Source organism: Gavia stellata, chromosome 3, assembly GCF_030936135.1.
Source record: "Gavia stellata isolate bGavSte3 chromosome 3, bGavSte3.hap2, whole genome shotgun sequence".
NCBI classification, from domain to species: Eukaryota; Metazoa; Chordata; class Aves; order Gaviiformes; family Gaviidae; genus Gavia; species Gavia stellata.
Window position 1 is genome coordinate 100,776,513 of NC_082596.1, and position 26,776 is coordinate 100,803,288.

General features: G+C 41.0%; 1 protein-coding gene across 4 annotated transcripts; it reads left to right on the forward strand.

The window, feature by feature from the left end:
- SSR1 (signal sequence receptor subunit 1) lies at positions 1-25,399 on the forward strand. Of its 4 annotated transcripts, XM_059815206.1 has the most exons (9): positions 1-86; positions 2,226-2,344; positions 4,112-4,199; positions 4,404-4,666; positions 5,490-5,566; positions 7,238-7,316; positions 8,330-8,423; positions 10,982-11,045; positions 23,653-25,399. In XM_059815206.1, the coding sequence occupies exons 1-9, from the start codon at positions 2-4 to the stop codon at positions 23,675-23,677; spliced, it is 894 nt and encodes a 297-aa protein (XP_059671189.1). In that variant the 5' UTR covers position 1; the 3' UTR covers positions 23,678-25,399. The 4 variants fall into 4 exon arrangements, with proteins under 4 accessions (XP_059671189.1, XP_059671190.1, XP_059671192.1 ...); XM_059815207.1 differs by lacking the exon at positions 23,653-25,399 and having other exon boundaries at positions 10,982-15,286; XM_059815209.1 differs by lacking the exon at positions 23,653-25,399 and having other exon boundaries at positions 2,232-2,344; positions 4,112-4,210; positions 4,610-4,666; positions 10,982-15,286.
- The last annotated feature ends 1,377 nt before the right edge of the window (positions 25,400-26,776 follow it).

The following is a 26,776-nucleotide window of genomic DNA, read 5'->3' on the forward strand; positions in this document are numbered from 1 at the left end:
CATGAGGCGCCTGTCACAGCTGCTGTTGCTCGCCCTGCTCGTCTTCCCCGCCGCCCTGCTGCTCGGCGGCGCCCGCGGCGGCCCAGGTGAGAGCGGCGGGTGAGGGGAGGGGAGCGGTAACGGCCGTTGGGGAGCACGCGGCGGGCTCCCCTTGGCGGCGGGGAGGGCGAGCCGCTCTCGCCGGGCCTGGCGAGCCCAGCGCCGCCTCCGCGGCCCTCCTTTCGAGAGGGAGGAGGCGGCGGGCGCCGCTCATTCATCGCGGCAGCAGCGGCGCGGGCCTCCCGGCCTCCCTGCGCACGTGGGTCGCTGCCTCCCTCCTCGGCCCGCCGGCCCGGGGTGGGGCTGCGGTGCCTGGTTCCGCTCCCGCGGGCTGCGCCCCGGCCGTGTCCCCGCGGGGCGGCGGCGGCCCCCTTCGAGGGCGCTCCGGCGGGGTGCGGGCTTCTCTGGGCAGGGCCGGACTCTAACCTCTCGCCTCTCCGGCGGAGCGAACCGCGCTGTGCGGTGTCAGGCAGGGCGCCGCTGTCCCGCTCACTCCCCCCCAACTTGAGGTTGTAGCAGAGGGTTTGTCTCTGTCCTCGCTCCCGCTCCGGGGGGGTGCTGGCTTCTACAGTGAATCGTTAGCAGATGCGCTGGCTGCCAGCCTGCCTTCGTCTCCCTCCACCCCCCGAGCGTCCTTCACATCGCCGAGCGCTAATCTCTGTTCACACTATAGCGCTGTCTGATTCACCATCTGAAAACTGCCTCCCTACCACTAAACGTGGAAAGACAGAAGGGCAGCCATCTCACCCAGCCCTTCCCGCGGGCTGCAGCACGGGCTGTGCGCTAGTTCCTTCGCACAGCGGGCAGCTCTCCTTCCCCGCTACTGCCACATCATCAGCCCGTCTGGCGCCCATTGAAAAGTGTAAAGGAGAGGTCTGAAAGAACGCGCTAGCCCAGTTGCTTGTGACGAGTGCCTATAACGTACCTCTACCCTGTTCAGACACAAAGGTTTTAGTTTAAAAAAATCTTTATTTGTAGACTTACAAGTTTAAAACTTCAGCAAATAAAATCACTGTAGTTGGTTAAGTATTGCACGTGGTTGAGCAAAAGCCTTTGAGTGTACCTTCTAAAGACGCTTGGGAGGAGGGGCTGTATTTGCTGCTTCTAGCGCTGACTGACAATCCTGAAGTCCTTGGATATACTTGTCCTGCTCGAGGATTTGATTCTTATTCCCCATGGAAGTTTTTAAATACTTACTTTAAATGTGTACTCATATCAATTGGAGCTTTTTCAGGCTTGTGTAAAGCAATCATCCATTCATTCAGTCTTTAATTTTTGGAAAACATTAGGCTTATTAAAAGAAAAATCTGTAGTTTTGTGTTTATGTGCTAAAAGTTCTCAGCCTAGCCTGCACGTGCTCTAAACTGCAAAGAGACAGAACTTTGTTCTGTGGCCAATATTTGTATTAATCATATCTGCCCCGTGTTTGAATGTGTGAGACTTGGCTCCATAAAAGCAGAGAGGCAATGAACTATCAGATTACACTTGTCTTGGAGCCTTGCTCTGGAGCCATGCTCTAGATCAGGTTTCTTTTCCGACTAGCGTTGTGGTTCTGTTGAACATATGGATACAGTAGTATATGATATTGAGGAGGGCATATTAAAAAAGACTTTATGTTTTAAGGCTTGAATGGAAATAAGTGCAAAAATAATAACCTTTTTAACTGCCTGTGAAAGTGTAGTGTTCTGATACCAGCAGATGAAAAGGACATGCTAATAATTTATTAAACTTATTAGTCTTAGAAGAAACAGTACTTACTGAATTTCCTGACAATAGCGATGTCTTTTTACTTTCACATTTGTAATGACAAAACAAAATTAAAATATTTTCCTATGTTGACATGTTCAAAAACCAAACAGTAGCTTTTAAGGCAAGTTGGTTGCCTTCTGTGAATTTAAGCGTTGCTGTGTGAATGCTGAACTTTTTGTCATCCAGCTGTAAACTTTTGAACTTACTGGCACATAAATGAGTAGTTCAGAAAGTTATTAGAGAAGGAAAAAGGCTGAAAGATTAACACAGTCAATTTGAATGCAAGGTTTTTGCAACTGAGGCTTCAAAACACTATTTGACGAATTTTTAAGAAATTGTTTAAACATTAGTTTGAAAACTGTATTACATTGTCAGTTTTCTGTTGATTTAACTAGACGTTATAAAGGCTTTCTTGTATTTGAATTTTGTTTTGGTAGGTTCAGGTTTATTAGTTGCAGCTCAAGATGCCACAGAAGATGAGGAAGCTGTGGAAGATACCATAGTTGAAGATGAAGATGATGAAGCTGAAGTTGAAGAAGATGAACCAACAGACTTGGTAATTGTACATGAATGTTACTTCTTAAGTATGAATTAGACCAAAAGTGCTTGAAGCTAGATAGTTGAGATATAATTAAATATGAGTTTAATAACATTGCTATTTCCAAATAGCTGTTTCCAAGTCTCCAGTTAAACCTGTGTTCAATTTGAAGCTTCAGAAGGATTTATCTTTTCTTCCTGAATTACTAGTTGAAAAACCACATGGGGACAGCCCAATTTCTGACTACCAAAACTGCAGGTCACAAAAAAGAACATCAAGTAAGAGAACCAGATTCTCATAGGAGCCCCCTGTAGTTTTTTTCCAGCTTAAGCTGCATCTCAGTAAACTGAGAAGGACATTGGGGTATAGGACTATCTCATTCTGACTTCTTTAGTATTGATTTTCAAGGGGCAGCATAATCTTAGTTCTTAGTTAAGCTCAGTATTAATTCTGAAAACCTTGTTTTGCAGCCAGTTTTCACTTACTGCATTCCTAGTCTCTGACACTTGTTGCAGGGTATGCCTGTTATACCAGTAGCCATATTGCTGTTCAGGCTCACTTGCTTCAGCTTGAGAAAGTGAAATATTTTATGTAGTTATGCGATCTGCTTATAGCAGTAGAATATTAGGCTTGCTAGACACTTAGTGTACTTAAATTGGTACAAAAGTTTCTCAGATTTTTTGGTGTAAAATAAGAACGTTTGGGATGTTATTAGGAGAAGGCATGCATAATAAAAATGCAGACCTGGTAAACTGTTCTTTGATTCTGTTAGATTTTTACTGATGTTGGCAAGCTTACGGTCGTCCAGCTTTGCTAAGTGGTAGAAGGTGTGCTAGGCATTCAGTACTGACAGAATATTATTAAATAACCTTTTGGATGTAATTTGCTTTTAATAAATAGTCTGACTCGGGTACAAAACATTACACTTTTTAGGCAGTTTCTTTTATTTGTCATTGAAATAGAAGATACAGGTTTGCATAGCATCTTGAAAACAAGATGGTAGGTGCTTATCTCTGGTTCGTGGCTTCCCTAGATCATGGTACATGTACAACTGATCCAGTAGGCTATCTACTGCTTCAAGTGGTTTTTTAAGTGGTGAAAACAAATGATCTAACTAACTCACAAGCAGTTACTTCAAATGGTTCAAAATGGGGTCAGCCTTGTTTTTATTTCATGGGGGAGGTGGTGATCCCATGATTCCCATGTGGAAAATAAGCCCTTAATGCTTGCATTTGCCAAATTAAAAAGTGAATCATCAGAGGCGAGCTTAAGCAAGTGAATCCATGAACTTACTTAGTTCCAACTTAGTTCCATGCCTGGAACTACTTCCAGGCATATATAACACTTAACTAATTAAAACTGAATAGAAAGCTTCTATAAACACTCCCTCTGTAGTGAAAGTAACTCTCATTTGACTTACGATTGCCTATAACTTTGGAAATGCTTGTTTTCTAAATAGAAATAGCTTAACATTTAGATTCTATTATTTTCCCACCCCCAAACAGAGACCTTACTGTTGCTTTCTGATTATAAACCTTTCAGTACAGCTAAATGTAGTTCAGACAGTCACTGGGTCAAATATAACAAGTAGAAGAATAAATGCTGAAAATGATGTTAATCAAATCTAGAGGGAGAACAGACTGTGTGCTAATCTTGGCAACAGCAGGAAGTGATACTAATGCTTGCCGTCGTCGCATGCTTTGACACATGGGATTCTCATGAAACAAGCATGGTCTTTGCTTCACTGTTCATTGTAGGATTTTTCAAAAAAGTCTCTTGTCTTAGACAGAAGAAAAAGAGGAAGAAGACTTATCAGGAGAACCTAAAGCCTCACCTAGTGCTGATACAACCATCTTATTTGTGAAAGGTGAAGGTAAGAGTCCTGTGCTAATCTACCGTCTTCTTTACTGTTGCTTAGACTGCATCAACATGTGCATAAAACAGTGAAGCTCTTAAAAAAAAAAAAAAAAAAAAAATAAAAAAACCACCCAGAATCTGTTCTAGACGCTTTCCATTTAGAAATGAGCTAGGTGTGGTGTATAAAGTTTCTAATGGTTGAATATTTTTTGTGTTTTAGACTTCCCAGCAAACAACATCGTAAAATTTCTGGTGGGCTTCACCAATAAGGGTACAGAGGATTTCATTGTCGAATCTCTCGATGCTTCTTTCCGGTATCCTCAAGACTACCAGTTTTATATCCAGAACTTCACAGCTCTCCCTCTGAATACAGTAGTTCCACCACAGAGACAAGCCACATTTGAGTACTCTTTCATCCCTGCTGAGCCTATGGGTGGTCGTCCTTTCGGACTAGTTATCAATCTCAATTACAGAGATGTAAATGTAAGCCTGATGTTGTAATTCATTTTAATCTTTCTAGTTCATGTGGAAATGTCAGGAAGGAACTGCTTAGTCAAGTTACTACCTCTTCAGAAAGTGAATGCTTTTGTGGTTTTTAAGCAAATCAGTAGATACACAAGCACAGTAAGTGACAGTCTACATGTTTCACAATAGCCCCCTGTGTATGCTTAGTTCTGTATATGTTAGACTCAGAATTATGTCAGCAGTGGAAGCTAGAATGCCTTAGAACTGTGTAATAGTGGGCTCTACTCATGTAAAAAAAAAAAAAAAAACCAAAAAACTAAAGCTGTCTTTAGGATAACTTAAATTTCATTGTGCTTTTCAGAGTGGGCTTTGCTAACAAACTTAATTATCAAACCTGAATCCCATCTGCAAACTTGACCTTGAGCAAATAAATTGCCAGTAGTTGCGATCTGGGGGAAGACTATCCAAAAGCATAAATGGGGATTAAAATAGGGGATTCTTTTCTCTTTTAGTGCAGGTCAAAGTTTAACAGGCTTCTGTACCTCTGTGTTTTGATTGTTCTAATAAGACCCCTTTGTATGGAATATCTTACGTTGTAGGAAATAACATATTGATGGCTAGATTTGACTTTTTTGCTAACATCAAGACTGTTCTTTGTACTTGCACCAGAAAGTTTGCATTTCTATGCGTCGAGTCAAACTTGCACTGCTTATTAACTTAATCAAATCTCGTGCAGGAGTTACTACTTTCTAGAGTTTTTCTGAGAACATGGAAAAAGATAAACATTTGTGTATGTGTTCAAGAACTTAATTTAAAATGTTATGTGGAAACTTTGTTACAGGGCAATGTGTTTCAAGATGCTGTCTTCAATCAAACTGTTACAATTATCGAAAAAGAAGATGGGCTGGATGGAGAAACGTAAGGAGGATGGAGATTCAAGTTTAGTTGGTATACTGGTAGAACAGGTTATTGATGGCACCAATGAGAATAGTTCTTGCATCCTCATTTTATTGAATGTTAGGTCTGCTGTGTTTTGCTGATGGTGTAGCAGGCATTTGAGTTGTACAACGTTGATAGACTGAAAATACAAACTTTTTCCCCAGATTAAGGTCTGTGTTAATACTAGGGATCTTCAGGATTGATACTATGTCAGTGAGCAGTTCACACATCTGCTTTGGCTCAGAGGTCTTAAGCCTGGAGTAGGACCTGATGTTATACAGCTACACAGCAATTCAAAGCTGTTAAAGCTTTTGTTATGCTACTGTTTTTTCCTAAGAGTTAAAGATGCAGAGGTTCCATAGTATTGGGCTGTGGATCCTACTGTGAAGACTGGAGTATAATCCAAGATTACATAAACTGAAAGATGTATTTGGAGTATGAGATAGAGGAACTTGCACTCATTCTTTGTTGCACTAACCCTTCTCTGAAGCAGGTATCTTTCAGGAGTGTTTTTTCTGGTTAAAGACTAAGTACATCTGACACACCTTACATGTTGCAAGCGTATGCTGAGCAGATATGCTTTTAAATATTCTAACACTGGAGTGGAATTTTAAGACAACCTGTGAGTTAAAAAATAATCTTCGTAAATACTATAGACAATGCTGAATTATTTTAATTCTCCTGCCAGATAGAAATTGCCTGCTGAGCAAGCTTCCTTTTAAAAAAGGTCAACAAAAAGAAATAGCTGTTGCATTAATTCATATTTCTCAAATAGAATAGCATCAATGAAAGAACAATTGGTCATGTGAAAATGTGTAATGCTCTGATAAAGGAGCTCTCAAAAGAATTCAAATCATTAACTCAAACTGATTCTAGTGTCCTATGAATAGATAATTACCTGGGGATGTTCAATTAAGTCTCTCCTCTAGTTTAACTCAATTTCCTTTGTCATAAATCTGAGTTAAGATGTTCAAATTGGAATAGTTTGTTTACCTGTAAACTCCTGCCTGTGCAGGAGTTTAATTAATTTTAGATATAATTTAATAATTAATTTTAATTAATTTAATAATTTAATTTTTAATTAATTAATTTTAAATATAATTTATGTTCACCTCTTGCTAAGTATCAACAGGTATTTCAGGTAGAATTCTTCAAACCAAAATGCACAGATTTAAAAAGTGATTGTTTGCGTAGGTAGAATTGTAACTGTGGAACACAGCAAGATAAGCAAGGCCTTTCAAAGCTTTGTTGCTTTGTTGCCAATAAATTAGTATCTTAGCAATACGTGATTTGCAGTAGCATACTGAAAGCATGTAAGAGATTTTTAAGGGTTTTGTAAGTGGTTAAAGCTGTCACAAACTTTAATATTACCTGTGACCCAACATCTTGAAACATGATACTGCAAAAGAGTTCTTGCAGTTACTATTTATAACAGTTTCTACGGCATTTTTCAAATGTTCTGATGTTCAGAATTAAATTTAGGATTACGGTTTATGAAATCGAAGTCAGAATAATTACTTAGTATTTGTTAGCACTTTGGTTTCAGATTCATTGTTTTTTTTTCCTACCCACCCCCTATAAAAGTTCTTGGGAAAGATCTGTAAACTCTCAAGATTTTTAGGTAATGGTTTCTTAAACTGTTTTTTAAAGGATCTTCATGTACATGTTCCTCGCTGGACTTGGTCTACTTGTCATTGTTGGCCTACATCAGTTGCTAGAATCTAGGAAGGTGGGTACTGTATTTTGTCTACGTACTTGTTAAGACAAGACCTTACTGATATGAAAAGAAAGCAATTCAGTAATTGCTCCTGGCATATGATGGTACAGGTAGAACTTTAGAAGATTTGCTTTTAGAAATAAGACCTTAAAGATTACTGGGAAAACCAGAGAGTTTTTAAAAAATGTTCATAGCTTGGAGACATTTAAATTGCTTACCTAATGCTCTTTGGCACCACACTGAAGTGGTTGAATTGAAAGCTTTGATACCTTCCAGTCACTGGATGTGCACAGCTACTGATTCAATACTTACTGGGTAGACGTTCCCCATGCTCTCTATTTCTATTTATTAGTTTAATCTAGGTCCAACTTTAGGGAAAACAGCTATCTAGTTCTTTATTGAGTTCTTATCAATTCTTTGCCATAATGTTGATTAGGGCCTTCTGGATTCTATTTAAAATGCTGTAACAGCTAAGGGTTTGTCTGTGTAAGTAGTCTGGTAAGTAAAAGCTGTTGAAAGCTTAAGTCTCATCTGCATGCAATGCATAGGTTATATCTTCATGCAGTCTGGCTTTCAATACTTCTGAAGTAGCTTCCCTTGGGGAGAAGTATGGAATGATTATTGTGCCTTGAAATCTCTTTTGCAAGGTGATGTATGAGAATATTGTTCTAATCTGAGAAAGTATAACGAAACTGATGATGACAAAGTTTGATTCATCATCAGCCATTTTTCGTATCAGGTATAATGAACTTGCCCAGGCATGCATGAAATCTTGGTAACTTTGTGTGGAATAAGTATTGCAAGGCATTGTAAGTGGTAATGCCAAGCTTAGGTGAATAAATTGTTAATGGTAAAGATCATTAAAGCTAAGCTACAAAGACACATTCATACATTGACTAGCCTTAAGTTTGTGTCTTAGTGAAATAATTGCACTTCATTAAATATAGCATTATTAGTTAATTCTAGTACTTGTGCTATCAAAACTTTGTGGAAAGAAAAATCTTTTTCCTTTCTTGAATTTTCAGAGGAAAAGACCAGTACAGAAAGTAGAGATGGGAACATCAAATCAGAATGATGTTGATATGAGCTGGATTCCCCAAGAAACTTTAAATCAAATAAGTAAGTAGCCTGCCTTCCACAAACTTCCTTAATCAATTAGTTTTAACCAAACAAGTAGCTGATACCAATTTCCCAGAACAGCATACATCCCTTCTAGGGAATAAAAAATTGTCTAAAGCAATGTGCTTAATGATTAGACTATTACATTAGCAGCCTATTCTTGTATAGAACGAACTTCATTGGTTGATACAATAATGACTATTGGCGACTTTTACAATTTGGTCTGTAGACTCTTTTTCAATAGCATAAAATCTCTACCCAAAACCTGGATCACAAAGGAGGTTTAAATAGGAGAAAACATGTATCATCCCAAAGTTTCTGTAAGTTGTTTGGAAGTTTACCTATAGACCAAAGTTTTAAGTAAGTATTAGAAGTATGTATTAACTAAAGCCACATTAAGACTTGATATTAATGTCCTTCACAGGTCCAAAATTACTAAGTTCTACTTGTTATCTGAAATGCCAACAGTAAACCCAGTATCTGATTTCTTTAAACCATTTGTGTGTTTGTGGGTATTTCTAACTTCTCTTGCTATTTCTTCTGTTTTGCTTTCCCATGACTTCAGTGCAGAGTAGAAGAGGTGAGGCAAACTGTGGTGATCTAAAAGAGTGGAAGTGCTTAATGTGTTGTCCATGTGATAATTAGGCATGGATAGAAGTACAGCTTCCTGCATGCAGTGATTGGTGATGTAGCATGAGCAATAAAAGATTACAGAACAGATGAATGCAACGCATTTTATATACATACACATTTATGTTTTCATATATTTTAAATATGTATATACGTATTATTTCTGGTTATATTGTAGTAATGTAGTTTCAGTAGAGTATTGCTGAAGTACTGGTGTCTCCTCTAAGTTCCCAGAACCCTTTATCTAAAATGCAGGTGTGTGTCTTGCCTTTCCTGCTACCTTCGTGTATTGTCAAGCTGATGTTACATGAAGGGAGATGGAGGACTGATCATGACCAGTGGCTGGGCGCGTCTTATTTCAGTGAGAAACAAACCTCAGCTGTGGGTATAATAGTTATGCTTATCTTCCTGGGTCTTCCTTATCCCAGGTGAACTCCTATCACCAGTAGCATTGGCTGGTATGAGGTGAGATAGCCTCACTTAAAACAAAGTGTATCCTGGACAAGAGAAGGGCTTTGAAAACCCTTTGCAGGAACCACGTTTACCTGAAAGACTCCTGTTTTGTGAAATAAGCATATTCTGAGCTTTATTTGGTGTAGAAGGGCTAGAGGCCTTAGCTCTGATACGAAGTTTTTAACTGTACTTAGACTACATAGGTATAAGGACTGGTGTTTTACTTCTGAGAATGTGAGCTTTCTTGTACCCTGTCTTCTATGAGACACAGGAATGATAGTATAAAATCTAGACACAGGAATTTGAAAAGCCCTAATCTAGCAATAAAGACTGAAGCTCTAAATGCTATTTTTTTTCCAAGGAGCAAGCTGTCTTTATATGGGTTCAAATCCTGGCAAGGTTTGTATCCTGTCCCCCATCACTTTAAGCTAACTAGGTATTCATATCTTAATACCTGAAGTCTAGGAAAAACTGATGTTTAAGTTGTTCTTAATTGTGGTTTTCTTTAGCTCCAGGTTAGTTTTAATTAAACTTCACACTAGAATCCTTTGAAATACATGGCCTTCAAGATCCTTAGAATTCTTGACTACTGTACTGTTGAAAGACACTTCATACTTTACTGACTGGCTTGTAATGGCATGATGGCTGCTCCTTGTGTTTGCACATACTCTAAATAGTGAAACTATTGGAGATGGTTCTGTTTAAGAAGTGCATTTTTAAGTCGAGATATACACTGACCAATCACTTTAGCACTTCATACAAGGATTGAAATTCTACCTACAAAAGGACCGTCATCGTAAAGGACAATTACAGACATGTCATAAAGCTTTAAATGCTTCTGGCGTCCAGTGGTCATACAGCTAAAGCTGGGTGGCTTCCCCATTTGGGATATCTGATGACAAAGCAACATCTTCATAGTCAAATGTGGATGCTTCCTGGAAAAGTGTGGGTTTTTTCACAACCGAAACACTTATCTTCTGCTGTTAATCTGTATGAATGTGGAAATTTTTCATGCAAGACAAAGGTGTCTAAAGGAGGGTTAATCACACGTTCTTCAGGCAGGCAAACTCAAACCAGTCATGACCAAAATAACTAACTTTCTAAAATTGTAATTATTGAAATGAAACTTTTCTAAACAGCAGAGCATGCAGTTCCATCAAGAGATGGTGTGGGGTTTGGTTTTTTGGGGTTTGGGGGTTTTTTTTTTGCATTTTAGCTGGCAAATTGAACAACCCTCACCCTGGACTTGCATGTTACAGAATAGGAACATTCTTTTTTGTTATCTTCTAATTAGGGTGCTAATAGTTAAAAAGCCTTAACAAGTTCTTTGAACTGGCTCCTCTGTGGTGATGCATTGCACTAGAAGGGCAGTTTGACTTGTGTTTGGGAGGGATAAAAAATACATGGTCATATAACGTCTAATCTGAAGTAGCTGTAGCAATTGATGCAAATATCTTTCTTCTTTTTTAATCTAGATAAAGCTTCACCAAGGAGGTTGCCCTACAAGAGGGCACAGAAGAGATCAGCGGGCTCTGATGAGTAAATGTTAACTAGTACAACAGTTGAACCTTTACTAATCCTGCCTGTTCGCGTTTTTTGGATTGGAGTAGTGCAGAGAATCCATATCACCATAAGGAAAATACTGCTAAACATTTGGACTGAACAGATTAACTGAATGGTGTTAATATTACTGAAAATGCACTTCTCTTTTTTGTTAATTGTTGGGGGGGTGGGGGGAGGTAGCCATTAAGATTTGTGCCTGCGTGTGTAAGCAGTTGGTCTTAACAGAACCACGTTACCTGAAATGTGCCTTTAGAGTTCTTTGTAATGCTGGCTTGTCATCTGTACCCTGTCTTTGAAGGATTTTTCTCCTTTCCCTAATCTGAATGTCTAGTGACTTAATCTGTCTTGATTGTATCATGTCTGTATCAGAATCTGTATGCATTTTTCTTTTTGGGTAAGTAACTGTATTCTCTACAGGGTGCACACACTGAATTTTGTGTGTGTGGTCCTATTTCAGTGGCAAGGCACTGATCATCTAGATTTCTGCATCGTTTGCATTCTAAAGGCACAATTGGGTATAGCCGCTCATAGCAGTAGATATTTTGCTGCTGTTTTGATCTGGGCATGCAGTGACCTAAAAATCTGAACTTACCTGCATAGATATTAGGAAGACTCTTACACAGCAGCAGAATTTGTGAAGCATGGAATTTGTGTGCTGAATTGGTATTACTACATAAATTTTTTTATACCCAACTTGTTAAATGGTTAGTTATTGAGTTGTGCCAGCAGCTTAGGTATTCTGATTGTAGTGGTAGCTCTGCAATGTTTACTCAAGAAATTGAATAAGCCAGAACAACTTTTTAGTAAGTTCTTGGTTCTCTCAAAAACTAGAATGTCATATGTATAAAAATGTGGACTTTTCTTAAAGCTTTACATGGGGCGGACTTTGCATTTACTGTACACACTTGAATTTGAAAAACTGTTGGCTTCAAATAATCCTTTTAAATGGCAAACTATTTAATTCACCCTTTGCAGGTTTTTAAATCTCAAACTTATTTCCACTGGTCAGTACATTGGTCTGAGTTATTTTTTATCACCTTGTCTGTCTTACTAGTAACACAGGTGCATATCCATTATTAACTACATGTTAGTTCAGTACTAAAGCAGAAAAGCTATATGCAGTCAAAATGGGATCTTCTTTTGTGGCAGGCACAGCTTACATGATTACCAGGTGCTGAGGTATTGTTCCACATCCATTGCATTCAGGAATTTAACTGACAGTAAAAAGAGCAGATGATACAGAGTGTCAGTTTGCTGCCATTCAGGCACTTGGCCAAGGCTTGAATTGTTTGCATCTCAACTGCATCTCTTCCTGTGTCTGAAGGTTATCTGGAAGCTTGTTGAGTCCAGAATAGGCATTGATTTGAGACCTTTGTTTTCTTCTTTTCCTCCCCTTCCTGATCCCCACATGTGAAAGTGCTCTTTCACATCTACACTTGCTCTGCAGGGATTGAGCATCTGAGCCAACGAATGCTGAGCAATACTTGCAAATCATGTCATAGCGTGTTTGAAGCATCTAAGCTCTGAAACTACCTGTACTGGCACTATTTTACTATATACTTTGCCAGAATGAACTGTGAAAGTGTTCTTGACTCATCCTGCTGTGGAAAAGATAAGAATAGGAAAAGCAACCCCAAAGATGCTTTATTCAACTTCCTGGTAATACAGCTAGCCTAGGCAGAATATTTTTAATAGTTAAGATTGCCAAATTGTCATACAGACCACTTAGCAAACAGTTGAATGTTACCTCTTACAAAGGGATCTCCACTCAAATTGTGTGGAATGACTTTGTTTGCCTTTAGTGATGTAATATGACTGGTTCTGTGGTAGGTTTATGGGCTTATATTCAAACTTGCATTCATTCAACAAAGTGTTTCTCTATCAAATGCTTTGTATACTAAAGCCCTATAGAAGTTCAGCACATCAGGTGCTCCAATAGCTAAGTTCCTTCTCTTGGATTATGTCTCTAACCTGAAATCATGAGATTTTTTTTTCCACCTTCTGGTAATAACTAATCTTAAACTGTATACTCCAGTTCTTCCCAAGATAGGAAAGTACTCTTTTGAGGGGGTGATAATGAGAGCTGCTCTAGATACAGTGGTACTCCAGGAAAAAGACAAAGGATCAGAAGAGGAGATGCTAATTTGCAATATCCTAGTTTTATTTGTTCAGATAAATAGTTTAGCCCTTACTGATTGAGTTTTGGAGCAGGTTAAACCTTTACAAATCTTACACTGACCAGGACTTGAGAAGCTGAAGATCTGAAGCACTGTACAAATAAGTACTTGAAGGTTTTGGCTTTCTTCTGTGCACTCAGTGGTTAACATCCAAATGCTTAAGTTTTAAGCATGATAGAAGAGAGGAGACAGTTTAGCAAATTGCATAGGAACTAGCAATGGGGAAGTCCAGTTGTACCAAGGCTGTCTTCTGATCATACCACCTGGCATTCACTGTGGATGGTTCATAGTAACTTTTTTCAGCCAGAAGCAGTTCATAAGAACAATGGCCAGCAGTCTGGTACTGCTCATGACAAGTAACAGTTTTAAATTCCTTGTTCCATGTTAGCTTACTGTAGTTGAAATTTAGCAATAACATTCTAATGTGTAGTGGTAATTGAACTTTGATATCTCTTACATTATTTCTAGTAAAGAAGCCAGTCTACTACACTTGGATTTCTTCAAATGGAGAACATAGTTGTTGCTTTATCCTGTTGGTTAACAACTTTTGTTTTGGTACTTGAATTTTCTACTCAATTTTTAAATGCATACAGATAGCTTTGTATCACAGGTGTGTTCCTGGATATCATTATCAGCTGAGTAGGGTGTAGTTTCATTGACTTTTAAGATGGAAGAAGTAGCAATTCTGCCTGTCTCTATGCCAACCCTTTCCATGTGGTAGCACAAGGATTTGTATAATCTAGCATTTCTTTCAGCAAGCTTACTACACTACCACACAACTACTCACATGAGGTTATGAGAAGAGCAAGGACTGAAAGCAGATGTGGACTAGGGTTTCTTCCCTATTAGTAAGAGATGCTAAAATGGTTTTAGACTGCAAAAGAACTGTGGTGTTAGTGTGAAGGACCACTATTAATTCCTTTCTCACAGCTCCTTAACTAATTCAAAAAATCGTGAAGACTTAATGAGTCTATACTTGAGGTAAGAAAAACTGCTTTAGAGTTTGTCTACAATGGTAGCAAAGCATTAATTTAGCTATACTTGAATTGCATTTGATAGTTGTAGCCCTCTGTATGCTGTCTTTGTGACAGCAGTTCATTTTTTTCCCCATATTACTTAATCTGAGAAAGAAGAGTGGCTGCTGTCAGACTAAAGATGAAGTATCATCTTTATTCTTCATGTACAAAATAATTAAATTCTGGGCTGTGGAGATGAATGGAGCAGATTAGTGATGACAGTGCTTCTGCTTGTTTCAAAACAGTTATGCTTGGGAATGGATATAATTAAAAGCACCATTCACTGTTTATTCACAAAATGTTGTGGTTGAAAGCTCTGAATTTAGGGAAGCAGGAGGAAAGTCAAATACTAATACAGGTTGGTTGTCCTGTTTTTCAGTGCACCTGATGTACTGAGCAGCAGTTAAGAGTCTGTTCTCTTTTTCTTCAAAGGAAGGACAGTACCTACCTCATAAGTGCGACACAAGGGCTGTTTCAGGAGTGTTTTGAAGTTACTTGAGACTTGCACAATACAATTCCATGGAGGTAGTAAGACATAGCACTAGTGTAACTTGATGGCAGTGACATAGATACATGTTATACCAGTTTAATCCCCTCACTGAACAGAATTTAGCAGCTTTACACTAAGACTTTTCTTGAATACAAAGAGGAATTGCAGTTAACTTAGAGGAGAGCAAAGCCAGAAAGATCTTTCAGTTTCTGCAAGAGTTTATGGTGGCCTGAATAAACATTCTTCTAACATCTTTCCATTTATCTCTAAATTTCCCAGGGATTTTTTTAATCAAGTGATACAGATGATTGTTTGTGTAGATATAATCAACAGTCAGTTTAAGAATGACTGATTGTTTTGGATGATTAAGTTCAGATGATGTACTGCAACTGAAATGTTAATTTAACATTTACTTTCTTACCTGCTGACTTTCATTTATAAGTGAGATCAGATCTCTTGAAAATGGCTGCAGGTTTTTTGTAAAGTAAACTTGATTTTTTTGCCTTAGCATTGTGTAGCTTTTTTTAAATAAAAAAAAAGTATGGCACCAAAAAGCCTGAGTGGTATGCTGGTGCTCTTTTCCTTCATAAGCAACCTGTAGTAGCAAATATACAAAGAGTGAAAAAATGCTATTAAAAAGCTGCTTTTATACAAGTGTATTTTGAATGGGAATAATAGGGTGGAAGTATTCTGTGATGTTTTGGACAATGGACTAAGATTAAAATTCTTTAGAAGAATAAGGGAGGGCCCTGGAAAAATGTTCAGTAAATTCTTAAATCCTGATCTGTTAAAACTGAACCATAGTCCCCTACATTTCCAGAAAAAATAAGCTATTGTTAAACTGTAGGCAGCGTGAAAAGGATCGGTTAAGATGCTTAAAGGCTGCTGAAGCACAAGGTTTTATAACAAGGCCAAATCCCTATAGCTTTAAAGTGCATGGCATTGTCTGACCAACCAAACAATATTTGAGGTAGTAATACTGAAAGTAGCAGTGCAAGCAGATGTAGTGCATCCTAACAGAAGGAGGGGAAAAAAGCTAAAAACAAAAATGGCTTAAAAATAAAGGGTGCTGCGACTGCTGTATTTGTGAACTACATATGTGGATAAATAAGGGAAAAAACTTAAAAGCAGATGGGTCAAGATACATTTTTAGCTCCCAGAGAACATAAGAATAACAAATAATAATTTGAGATCTGCTTCATCTTTCCCTGGAAAGATAGATAGATGTTTGAGATTTCATATTGGTCTGTATTCTTTCTAAGGCAGTCATTGCAGTCAATTTCAGCAGGCTATCTTTCTGTCCCCTCATGGTAGTAGTCTTGATTATAAATTTGTATTAACCAAGATGCAGTAAAGTTTCAGCATTACAACATTACACAGTCCCTTAACTAGTGAGGAAAAACTGAAACTTATCTTTCCTCATCACTGTTTTGGTCTGTTCAACTTACATGGAAACCACAGCTTGTTCTGCCTTAACTGAGTTTTCCCCGTGTCACTTAAATTCACATAATGAAACCATGACTTAAGAGCTGGCTCTTTCACATAGCCAAGAGAATACTTGGAGTTAACGTACATAGCCATGCAAATGTCTGAACAAGAGACATTTTCAAGATGACCTCAGTGTATATTCTAGTAAAACAGATGCAGGGCCTGGATGGAGCTAGACAGTATAGTTTTTTCTCAGATGAAGCTGCGTTGGTGGACCATGTGCGATTAAAGCATTTACCCTGAAGATAAGATACAATACTAGGTTCAGTAGATGGAAATGATTAAAGCCAGCAATACCAGAAGCTGCCAGCTGAGGGATCTCCCAAGCCAGTGACAGCTGCTTCTCATAAGAGAGGCACAGGAAAACTTTAGTCCCTTCTGAAAGTGCAGCATCTAAATGGATGGGCTAGAGCAACTGTGTCTGGCTTTTCTTAATCATTCTTTGCTATATCTTGGTCACTGAAGTAAGTCTGAGCACTGCATTTTTCTGTGCTTTTAAGAAAATAGTTGAAAATTTGAAACTCTGAAAAGCTGTAAGCACTCGTGTCTTATATTTGCTTCCAAAACAAGTCAGGGCTATAGCTACCTACAGGGTCAGCCTAAGGTATGGCAGAAGCAGGGATAGTAGCGATGCTGCATATGTACTGCCTCTCTGTCATCTGGTTTCCTGGTCCTAGGCTCTTCAGCAAGGTTTCCTGCAATTCAAGTTAGATTAAATTTGTCCTTTGAACTCCATGTGCACCTTGACTAGATTCAGACACAAATAGGTCCACATTCTGTCTTCAGCTGGAGTATTTTTTCCCTGTGAAAGCTGAATCGGAGTCCAGTCCATCCAGAACACAGAAGCATACTTCCATGCATGAGCCTGGATCCACAGCACTACAGAAGCAAGCAGTGCACAGGACCTTACCATGACAGCATGCTTGATCCCAGCCTCAGCTGGCAAGTCCACCAGCAAGTTTCCAAGAGAGACAGAAAGAAAGAACAAACTTTTTGTTAGCAGGAGTCTACACAGAAAGGAGGAAAGTCTTAAAAATACCCTATTGCAGGTTTCCAGTGGAAAGGAAAAGCTGGAATTTAAATAGCATTTGATGACTGTCATCACATACAGTGTGGCAAACATCACCAAAATAACAGGTTATACTTAGAAGCAAGTATAAATACCCTAACAGATTTACAAACTGTGTTGCATTTTCCTTAAAGCCAGTATTTCAGACTTAGTTAATGCTTTGTTGGTTGTAATAGCGGTTCATTCATAGGGAGTGGAATTACTTCTCACAGCCATAAAAGAGATTTTGCTTAACTAATCCTAACTGGTTGCTACTAAAAGCAAGCTGAAAACCAGGAAGCACACCTTGCTGTTAGGCACCAGAAAGAAAAATAAGAGGATTTAGCTTGTATTTTAAATACCACACTGCCCAGGGACCATCTCCTTCTGACAGATTGTGATACAGCAGCATCCTATTCCCATGACAACCCCCCCACACCCCGAAAGGTATGACAAGGGTGAAGTGTGAAGCATCAGCTGCAGTCATATCGCCAGAATAATCACTGGCTTCACTCAGTAGCGTTATTCTGTGCACGTACAGGGCAAGACGTTCCCTCAAGGTCCCATTGAGACTGAACTCCCTCTGCTCCTGTTAAAAGCATGTCACTGGGTGTTATTTACTGGTCCTTTGGTTAGGTGCAGTGCTCCTTGTGCCTACTCCAGTTTTCCTTCAGTGACAATCCCCAAGGGCCATCGCCCCATCATTGCTATTTTGCTAATTTGTAGAATTGCAGCAAAACAGATGTCACTGATGCACTGCAGTGGTAATAAGTCCAGGCCACCAAGGATCTGTTGACAAACTGCAAAACATCCCACAGCTGCAGTTCAGTAGAACACTGCCACAAGGAAGCCCAGGAGGAGCTGCTATCACTTAATTAAGTACCTTCATTTTTAAGCAGGTGTTTTACAGCTGCTAAAGAGAATATTTGGTTCAGAAAAAAACTTCAGAACTGTTTGAGAGGTGCATTCATCAAAATGTAATAACCAAATGCATTAAAAGCAGCATGTGGATCTGCATCTGTGCCAAAACGTGTTACCATGAGGTGCACAGGTTGCTCAGTTCTCCAGATCCCTTCCTTTCCCTTCCTGACAACCTCGGCAAGCTTTTCTAACCAGCTCAGTGCTGATTCTGGGTTTCAGGTAGCTGCGCTAGAAGGCCTCTGTGGTTTCAACTCCAAAAGATACTGGCAGATAATGATCTAGACAGCAGATCAAAAAAAAAAAAAATCAAAACTTGCTGTGTTGTGGTGCAGACTTTTGACAGGTTGCTGCGTATACACAGGCAGCATGATACTTTGATTTTCTCCAGCTGTGGAGTATAATGGACCTGATGCATGTAACCTTGAAGCCTGTAAAGCCTTAATCATATAAGCATCTTGAAGGCAACAGGTGAAATGGTGTTAAGTATCCTGCCACCAAAAAGGGATTTACTGGCAAAGTGAGCAAACGTCTAAGTACTGTATCCCACTCGGCAGCAGTGCACGTCCTCCCACATTCTGCCTCCTCCCCAACTGCTACATGGGAGCCCCGTGCATCAAGTAGGGCTACATTTCAGTAGAAACAGAGGAGAATGGCAATGAAAAATGTTATGTTTTTTGTTCACAGCCAGATTTTACCCAGTCACTTTTCCATTCTCAACACAGGTCACATGTTAAAGCTTGAGTTGCAAACACTTGGCAGAAATACTGGTCAAAGCAAGCCTACATCTCACAACTAGCACTGCCATCACCCTAAAATAAGATACAAATATTTCTTTTGGATGCAGATTTCATTAGAAGTCAGATGCTGCTCATTTAAAACAACAAATCTAGTCACAAACCTAGGTTGTCAGTTGTCCTCTGTGCAATCAAGTAACAGGAGATGGGAGGAAAGGTTAACAAGTTGATTGCTTTGATTACCCAAATGTAACTGAACTCATTCCTGTACCCATTCCTCGTCTGAGGGCAGAGGCTGCTCGTCTTGTGTGCACACACACACACTCGTGCGGGACCGTTTCTTTGCACACTTGCTGCAAAGAGGCACGTTTTGCGGTTCCTTGTCTCCCAGCTGCTCGGAACACGCATGACAGCGGAGCCACTGACTCCTCTGGCTGAGGTTTTGTCCTGACCTTCGCACGTTTTTACGAGTAGCACAGCCACACTCCCTGTGTGGTTACAGGCTAAAAATTCCTGATGGGAAGTCAGCCCACAGCAGAGCTGGCCTTTACCTCATTAACATCTGCCTCTGAGATTACGAAAATTGATCAGGCCCCTCATGATGAAAAGCCTTTTCTCCAGCAAACTTCTTATTTACAGCTTCCTATTAACTGATGTTCATGAACTGCTTCACAACCCATTGCTGCAAGGCCCTAGAGAAGTTCAAACACTTTCACAACAGCGTATTCCAAACACCCATCATCCAGAGTTCCCTCACGGTCCTGGCTGTTTTCCCTGCCAAACGAGAGACGAGTCTGGCATGGGAGAAATAAACAAGCACAGCAAAGGAGAAAGCTATTTTCAGTTCCTACTACTCAGGATTGCTACAAGGTTTTCTACCTCATTACATGAGCCAGAGAAGTCTTCCCACTTAGTAGTATTTAACATAGGAAAAACTCCTGCTTCCTTTGAACGTGGTTATTTTTAGGCTGAGAGGGGACTTGAGAACAGTAGGAGGCAATACTAGAATTTTTGGAAAGCCTCAGCAGTGCTGCTCAACTTCATCTTTGCTTAGTTTCAGCTCTACAGAGTGATTTCAGATGCCTCCTGAAACAAAGGCATCTTGGCCCCTTTCCTAGGGATACTCCAAAGGTTTTCATTTCCCTAGAGAATTCAATCAACATTTTCCTCTGTCAGGCACCCTATTAACACCATGACACACACATGCAGATTAGATGTCACTTACCTGAGGTGACACGCACAGCCAGCAATAGCAAGGTAGACATTCCCGTATCTGTTAGGCATCCCATTCTGCGCAGTAACCTGCCATCAGCCTGTGGCTTCGCTGCTGTCTTCGAGCAGGGCAACTTCCCTCTGCCTCTCCTCTGTCTTTCTCCCAGGTGTTAATCCACTTCATTTCTTTGAAAAAGGAGATTTTACTGGAAAAACAGTTTCATAAATATCTTTTTACAATAGAGAACTGCTGCTGCTGCTTCTTCAGCAGTACACAAATGCAACACCATTCTCCTTGCCCACATAATATCCTTTGCCCACCTCTTCCTTTAAAGAGGCCTCACTGCCCAGGTGAAGCCACTGATGAGCCCTGGCAGCACACAGGGATGCTTTTGCAGCCTTCGCACCTGGAAGAGGTGCAGCTGGTGAGATCCTAAAACACCAAATAATTCTGCCCCAGAGCCCTCCTCTCTGTGCTGTGCTCCCCCAGTCCTCTAGTAAGTCCCAAGCAAACACATGCACACCGTAGGACGAATGAGTCCGTAACTTTTCGTAGGACCAAGGGCACACACCACCAGTGCCTGACACCCACTAAACATGTAGGAGAAACATCTTGTGCCTACTTGGTATAAATCGTCCTTTCAGGACCGTTGAGAAGGGGTTAAATCACCTACACCTGCATTCCCAGTAACACAATCCTCAGCTGAGGTGGCGAGGAAAGACCAGTGTGACCTTGTTGAGAAAGGCCAAGACCTTCAGACTTGCGGAGTGCGGGTCCGTGTGCCTGCAGGACACGCGTTAGGCTCTCAGGGGGCTGCATTAACAAACCGCTTTTCCTGCTGATGTTCTTACTTCAGCGGAACAGACTGCGACCATATGCACCCTCAGCAGAGCTGTTGTCTCAGGAATCCCAGCGGTGCTGAACCTCCTGTCGTTTTAGGGATATTTCCACTTTCTCTAATCCTGTGATCCAGCATGGCACTAATTGCCCAAGACTAGGGAAATCCTGTGATCTGCCAGCAAATCTGCAGGTATCAGTGGTCACTGGTTTCCAGATAGTGACAACAATTTGCTCCTGGACATTTGTTTCCCCTGTTCCCTGCGTGTGCACGTGAGGACGTGGAGCAAGGAGGGCAGCTGCAGTGTGGGGCTGGAGGCCAAACCCAAACCCAAACCCAGGAACTCCAGAGCATGGCCAGGACCCAAAGTCCGGGGGTCACCACAGTGACATGGTGCTACCAACCTGCAGTACATACACAGCCAGGCAACCCATCATCTCCCCGGGTCAGTCACCACACAGGCAGTCTAAGATGGAGATACCTAGTCAAATAATGTCATCCCACTCGCAGGTTAGAGACATACCTTTTCCCACACACACTTTCTTCCCACATCCCCAAACCTTGGACCATTTTTTGTGAAGCGCTCAGCTCCTCTCTGACATGAAGGAGGTTTTCAAAAGCCCCCAAGTCAAAATGTGGCTTTTCCACTTCCCCTGAACAGATGGGAGAGCAAAACCCAGCATCTTCCTTATTGCCCGTTTCGCTGTTGCAGCACAGTTGCAGCGAGCCTCTCCCCTGCGCAGGGGGTTACAATTACTCCCAAGGAAAGGGACTAGAGAGGAAAAGCACTTTACGCAGTTCCTGGGCTGGAGAGCTCTAATGACCCACATCACCAGAAGATACTGGTGTGTTGTACTGGTTTTATTCACTTTCCTCCCTGATGTTGGCTGGCCAGGTACCCAAGCCCTGGGAAATGTCAGTGTGGCCCATTTTTCCACAGTCCAGCAGTTAGAGATGTCCCGATTAAACAATCTAATCAATGCATTTCTCCGTCCTTTTCTTTTCCTGCCTTATCAGAGTGGCTGATAAAAGACACTGCCTCTTAGACGGATATACAGCAAGTGCCAGTTGTTCCCTGCTGGGGTCTTGCATCTCCCTTTTGCAGATAGTCCAACCCTCAGGGTTTCCAAAAGTGACATTGCCAATCCTCTCTTAACTCCCGATCTCTACAGAAATGCCCAAAGGAAAAGCCATGTGTGATTCCTCAAACTGGAGGCTTGTCAACAAGGAAAGGTTTCAAGTACTTGCCTTCCTTGCTAGTTGAATTGTGACTCATCTAATTTTGTTTGAGAGACTTTTTTCAACAGAACAGGCAAACCTCTATGGCAATGGTATCAACAGCAAATGATTTCTCATTGCATTCACTTTCTGAAGTTCTAAGTGTAGGTCTACAGCCCTCCCATCCCCCAAATGCTGAGTACTTTGTGACAGCTGGATAGTGGAAAACAAATACTTTTATTCCTTTCTCTTTACCAGTTTGCATTTCAGTATCAGTAAATATGCAAAACATGCTCCAATCAGGCTCCATATCCTACTTTGGGACAGCCAGTTTTCACCCAAGCCTGCTATCTCAAACCTGCCCTCCTGCCCATCCCCATGGTCCAGAGCCCACAGACTGATATTCCACACTCCTTCCAAAAAACCTGCCCTCCTGGCGCCCCTCCCTGCCAAGGCATCCCCGCGGTGGCAGAGGACTTGGGTCTTCCCCAAACCTTAACGCTCTGGGGCGAGCGCGTGGACTCCACACCCGAGGCACTGCTGTGAGACAGATCCACAACACGGGGGCTGTGCCGCTCTCTCCACCCACGTCAAGAATTAACCTGCGGCTTCACCTTCAAAATGGTGGGGAAAAAAGCTTTAGGGAATGAGGCAAGGAAGCAGCAAGTTGGAGGAGGCACATGGAGACACCACCGCCTCCCCACCCCTCCGTCAACCTGGTGTTTCAGGCCAGCTCTAGCTATCGCTGCCACCGGAGTTAGTGCGGGAGGAGCGGAGGCAGGAGGGAGAGGGAAGTGCCAACAAGGAGCAAAGTTCAGCTGGCCTGCAGGACGTTACCCTGCCGAAGGCAAGAAGAGCAGGGAAATTCCCAGCTCAGGGATGGTCACAGCCAAAGTTAGGCAGCAGGAGAAAAGGGCTGGGTACACAAATTGCACCCTTCCATGGCCAAGAACCAAGTGCTTTCTAAGCCATCTATTTCGTAAGTAATTAGTCACAATCACTTCCTAGCCACATAAACTCATCCCATTTGATTTTACACCTCATGACAGGTCCCCACCCCCTTTGGACGCGAGTCTTCCCATCCGTCTATGCGAGAGGAGGGGAGATTTCTCAGGCCAGTGGGTGGGAGAGGGAAGAAAGTGATTTTCTGCAGGTTTCCTCCCTCCGAAATCTTGTTTCCACCCCTTCAGCCCGCCCAGAGGTAGTTCACAGAGCCCTGCTTCATCAGATATCCTTCCCTGGGGGCAGAGCTGGCTGACTGGTTTCTTTCAACCTGTCCCTGTTGGGCAGTGAGGGACCCGGTCCTCCCCAGACAGAGCGCTGTGGGGAGTTTTAACGGCTGTCACGGAGGTACAAGAGGCTAGAGGGAAGAAAGCAGCAGCACTTTGACCCCTGGGGATGTCTCTCTGATTCTCAATCTGGTTCACTTCTCTCTACCAGAAAGAACCACCCCACCAAGACTTAGGAAGATGTGGGTGCTTCAGCTTCACTGCAGCTCCCTGGCCTCCGGAACTGGATACGTAACTCAGATGATTCTTTGGCTCACTGTCCCGTGAAATGCGTTTTATTTATAGGAAAGCATATAAAATGCAGCTGAGGTGGCTCCAACAAGCTAAAACAAAGGATTTCTCTCTTTTTTCTGACACATGCACATGGATTTCAAACACATCCTGAAGATTTCACAGCCATACACATTTATGTAAAAACAAAACTATGGTGGCAGAAACCTACTTCATTTATACAGAAAATGACTGATCTACTGTCAATCACCACAACGTGCCAGAAGGACGCTCACTTACGCGATCACGGGGCTACAGTTAACAAAAAGAAGGACAGAGGACCCTGACCCAACGCCTGTGCAGGAAAATGGGCACCAAAGCACTTTCCTGCTGACTTCGGTTGCTATGTTAAGGAACTGCACTGAGAGAAAAGCACCATTTCAAAGGGGCTTGACTACCAGAAAGTGGTAGCCACTGGTTGCCTGTAGTCAATGGTTTGACTACCAGAAAATGGTGGTCAAAATGAACGTGAATTTTCGAAGTGCTATCATCATCTCCAATGCAAACTCAGTCCAACTGAAGGAAGAGAAACAGTGATGCTATTTACATAGATAAGCTCCAGCTTGTACGTTGTCCTCTAGCAGACAGTCTGAAAGCAAGTTACAACCAACCCGCAAGAAAAGCCACGTCCATTTTGTAACCTATAATTTTTAAATATAACATTTTATTGCTTAGATGGTTTGATACAGAACAACTTTTACTTTTTATTTTGAATTTGGAAGTACTGTACAACTGAATAAAAAGAGGAATAAAAGTACCAAAACAAATGTGTGATTCTCTGTTCATGTGGCATAAACCAGTCTTGTACACAATTCGTAGCAGCAGTTTAAGTTCCCTTTAGAAAAATATGAATTCTACACATTTATGACTGTTTCCTGCATGGGATGAAATCACTAGGATTAAACTTCCTTCGTGGAGAGAGAGAAGAGAAAGGAGACACACAGAAGAGAGAAAAGATGATGATCATTCTGAAAATGGAATCAGACTGTCACATAGCCAAGAGTTATTTCACAACAGCCTCAAACAAGGTTCTCTTTTTTTTTCTTTTTCCTTTGTTTTTTTTTGCGCTTTCACAGTCAAGTGCTTAATGTAGTGATTGAATTATCTCAATGTTAAGTCCATTGCAACTCAGGCAAAAGAATTTCAGAAGATCCTTTTTTTTTGTTTGTTTTTTGTTTTTTGTAAAAGCCCTGAGAGAGGAAAAAAAATAAAAAGATTCAAACAAAAATCGTATAGAGACAAATTAGCTGAACATGCAAACTAAAGCCTAAGATTCACCCATAGTTTAAACACATTATAAATTTCACAGTTTAATATTGGGGAAGAGGGGAAACAAAAAAAACCAACAACAGCAACGGTTCTCAGTCAAACTCAACTAATAAAAATGTCAATAAAATGTGGCAAGATCTTATACTTTACTAGGATATAGATAAAGGCTAAATAAAGCTTTAAATCAATAGTGATTATTGCTAGCAGATGTCCCGGCAGGCTGCTGGGAATTAATTACTTGCTACATTGTTCTGCAGCATATAGTTTAGTAATGGCTTCTCCCCCACAGTATTGCGCAGTTTAGTGTGGAGAGTTGCAAAAAAAAAAACCAAAACCAAAACAAAACAACCAAAACAACAAAAACCAAAAAAATACCCAAAATAATAATAATAATAATTATTATAATTATAATAGTAATAACAATTTAAGGGATGCATGAACTGGTTTTAATTAAGTAGAATGCACCTGGGTAGAGTTTCAAATGAATCATTGGTTGTGATTGATTTATCTATATCTGGCGTTAGCTTCGTTTCTGAACTGGTTCAAACATCCCTATTTAAAAAAAAAAAACAAACAACGAAAAAAATAGAAATCACATATACCTCAACCATTTTTTCTTATTCTATTTGCAAGAATATTACTCGAGAACGTTTCTCTTCTTTTGAATTCTGGACAGCGAGATTTCAGTCTCCAGAAATTTTTGGAGAATTTTTAATATAGATATAGATATATATAGATATATATATATTATATAATATAGACTGGGTCCGAGGCCCACTTCCTCCATGTCTGGTGAGAGCAGGGAAAGCGATTCTGCAGGGGGAAGGAGGGAGGGTCACAGTGCGGGCTGGGCTGGGGGGCTGCAGTGGTGGAATAGCACAGTGAGGCTCCGGCAATGCTATTATGGCTCTGTCTGTCCCAGAGGTCATGACTGAAGGACAATTAACAAACAACAATAAGGACAACAACAACAAGGACAACAAAAACGCTGGGCACTCCTAAAAATGCGCAGCTACAGTAGGATACATTTTGCTTAACCCCTTCAATACTGGTGGCTGGAGTGTCACCTGTTGCCGGCAACAGGAGCCATAGGGAGAAATTCCAGCTGCCAGCATTAAAGGGGTTAAATTATTGATATGAAATTTAGACACACACCTCAAGTCTTCAAGCATCAACCCCAAAATCTCAGGAAGAATTTTTTTTAATTTATTTTATTTATTTTTAACATGTCTTATATCTGTAGTTTTATTACCAGTAGTATTTTCTTGCTCTAGAACATGACAGTAGCAAGATGACGGTAAGGCTCGCATTTCTCTCTTGCTTGCTTTCAACTGGAAGACGGAATAACTTTGCTCTGTAAGTAACACACGCCGTCACCGATGTGATTGCAACAAGATAAACCTAGTACTCGCAGTGCCTTTCTTATGCACTTGGAGGGGCCCGGCACGGCCCCGCTCTCGCACACTTCTCCCCCCAACACACACGCACGCACTCGCACCCACACGCACGCACTCGCACCCCACCACGAGTGAGATGTTCCCCTGTACAGGTGTGATGATACCTCGCTGGCCTCCATTTGACTCTCCGGTCAGAGGAAGGATTTCATTTAAAGTACAGTAGAAGAGCTGCAACATAAGAAGAGGAGCTGGTGAAAGCGTTAAGTCAAAAACATTTCGAGAGGGGATCCAAGCTGCGTTATACATCTGCGTGGGCAAATATTGCCCATTGGTTTCTGC

Excerpts from the sequence above, each read along its gene's own strand:
- SSR1 (XM_059815206.1), top strand. The coding sequence starts at position 2 with ATGAGGCGCCTGTCACAGCTGCTGTTGCTCGCCCTGCTCGTCTTCCCC. Across the intron at positions 4,667-5,489 it reads TCAATTACAGAGATGTAAAT|GGCAATGTGTTTCAAGATGC; the intron begins GTAAGCCTGATG and ends ACTTTGTTACAG. Across the intron at positions 5,567-7,237 it reads GATGGGCTGGATGGAGAAAC|GATCTTCATGTACATGTTCC; the intron begins GTAAGGAGGATG and ends TGTTTTTTAAAG.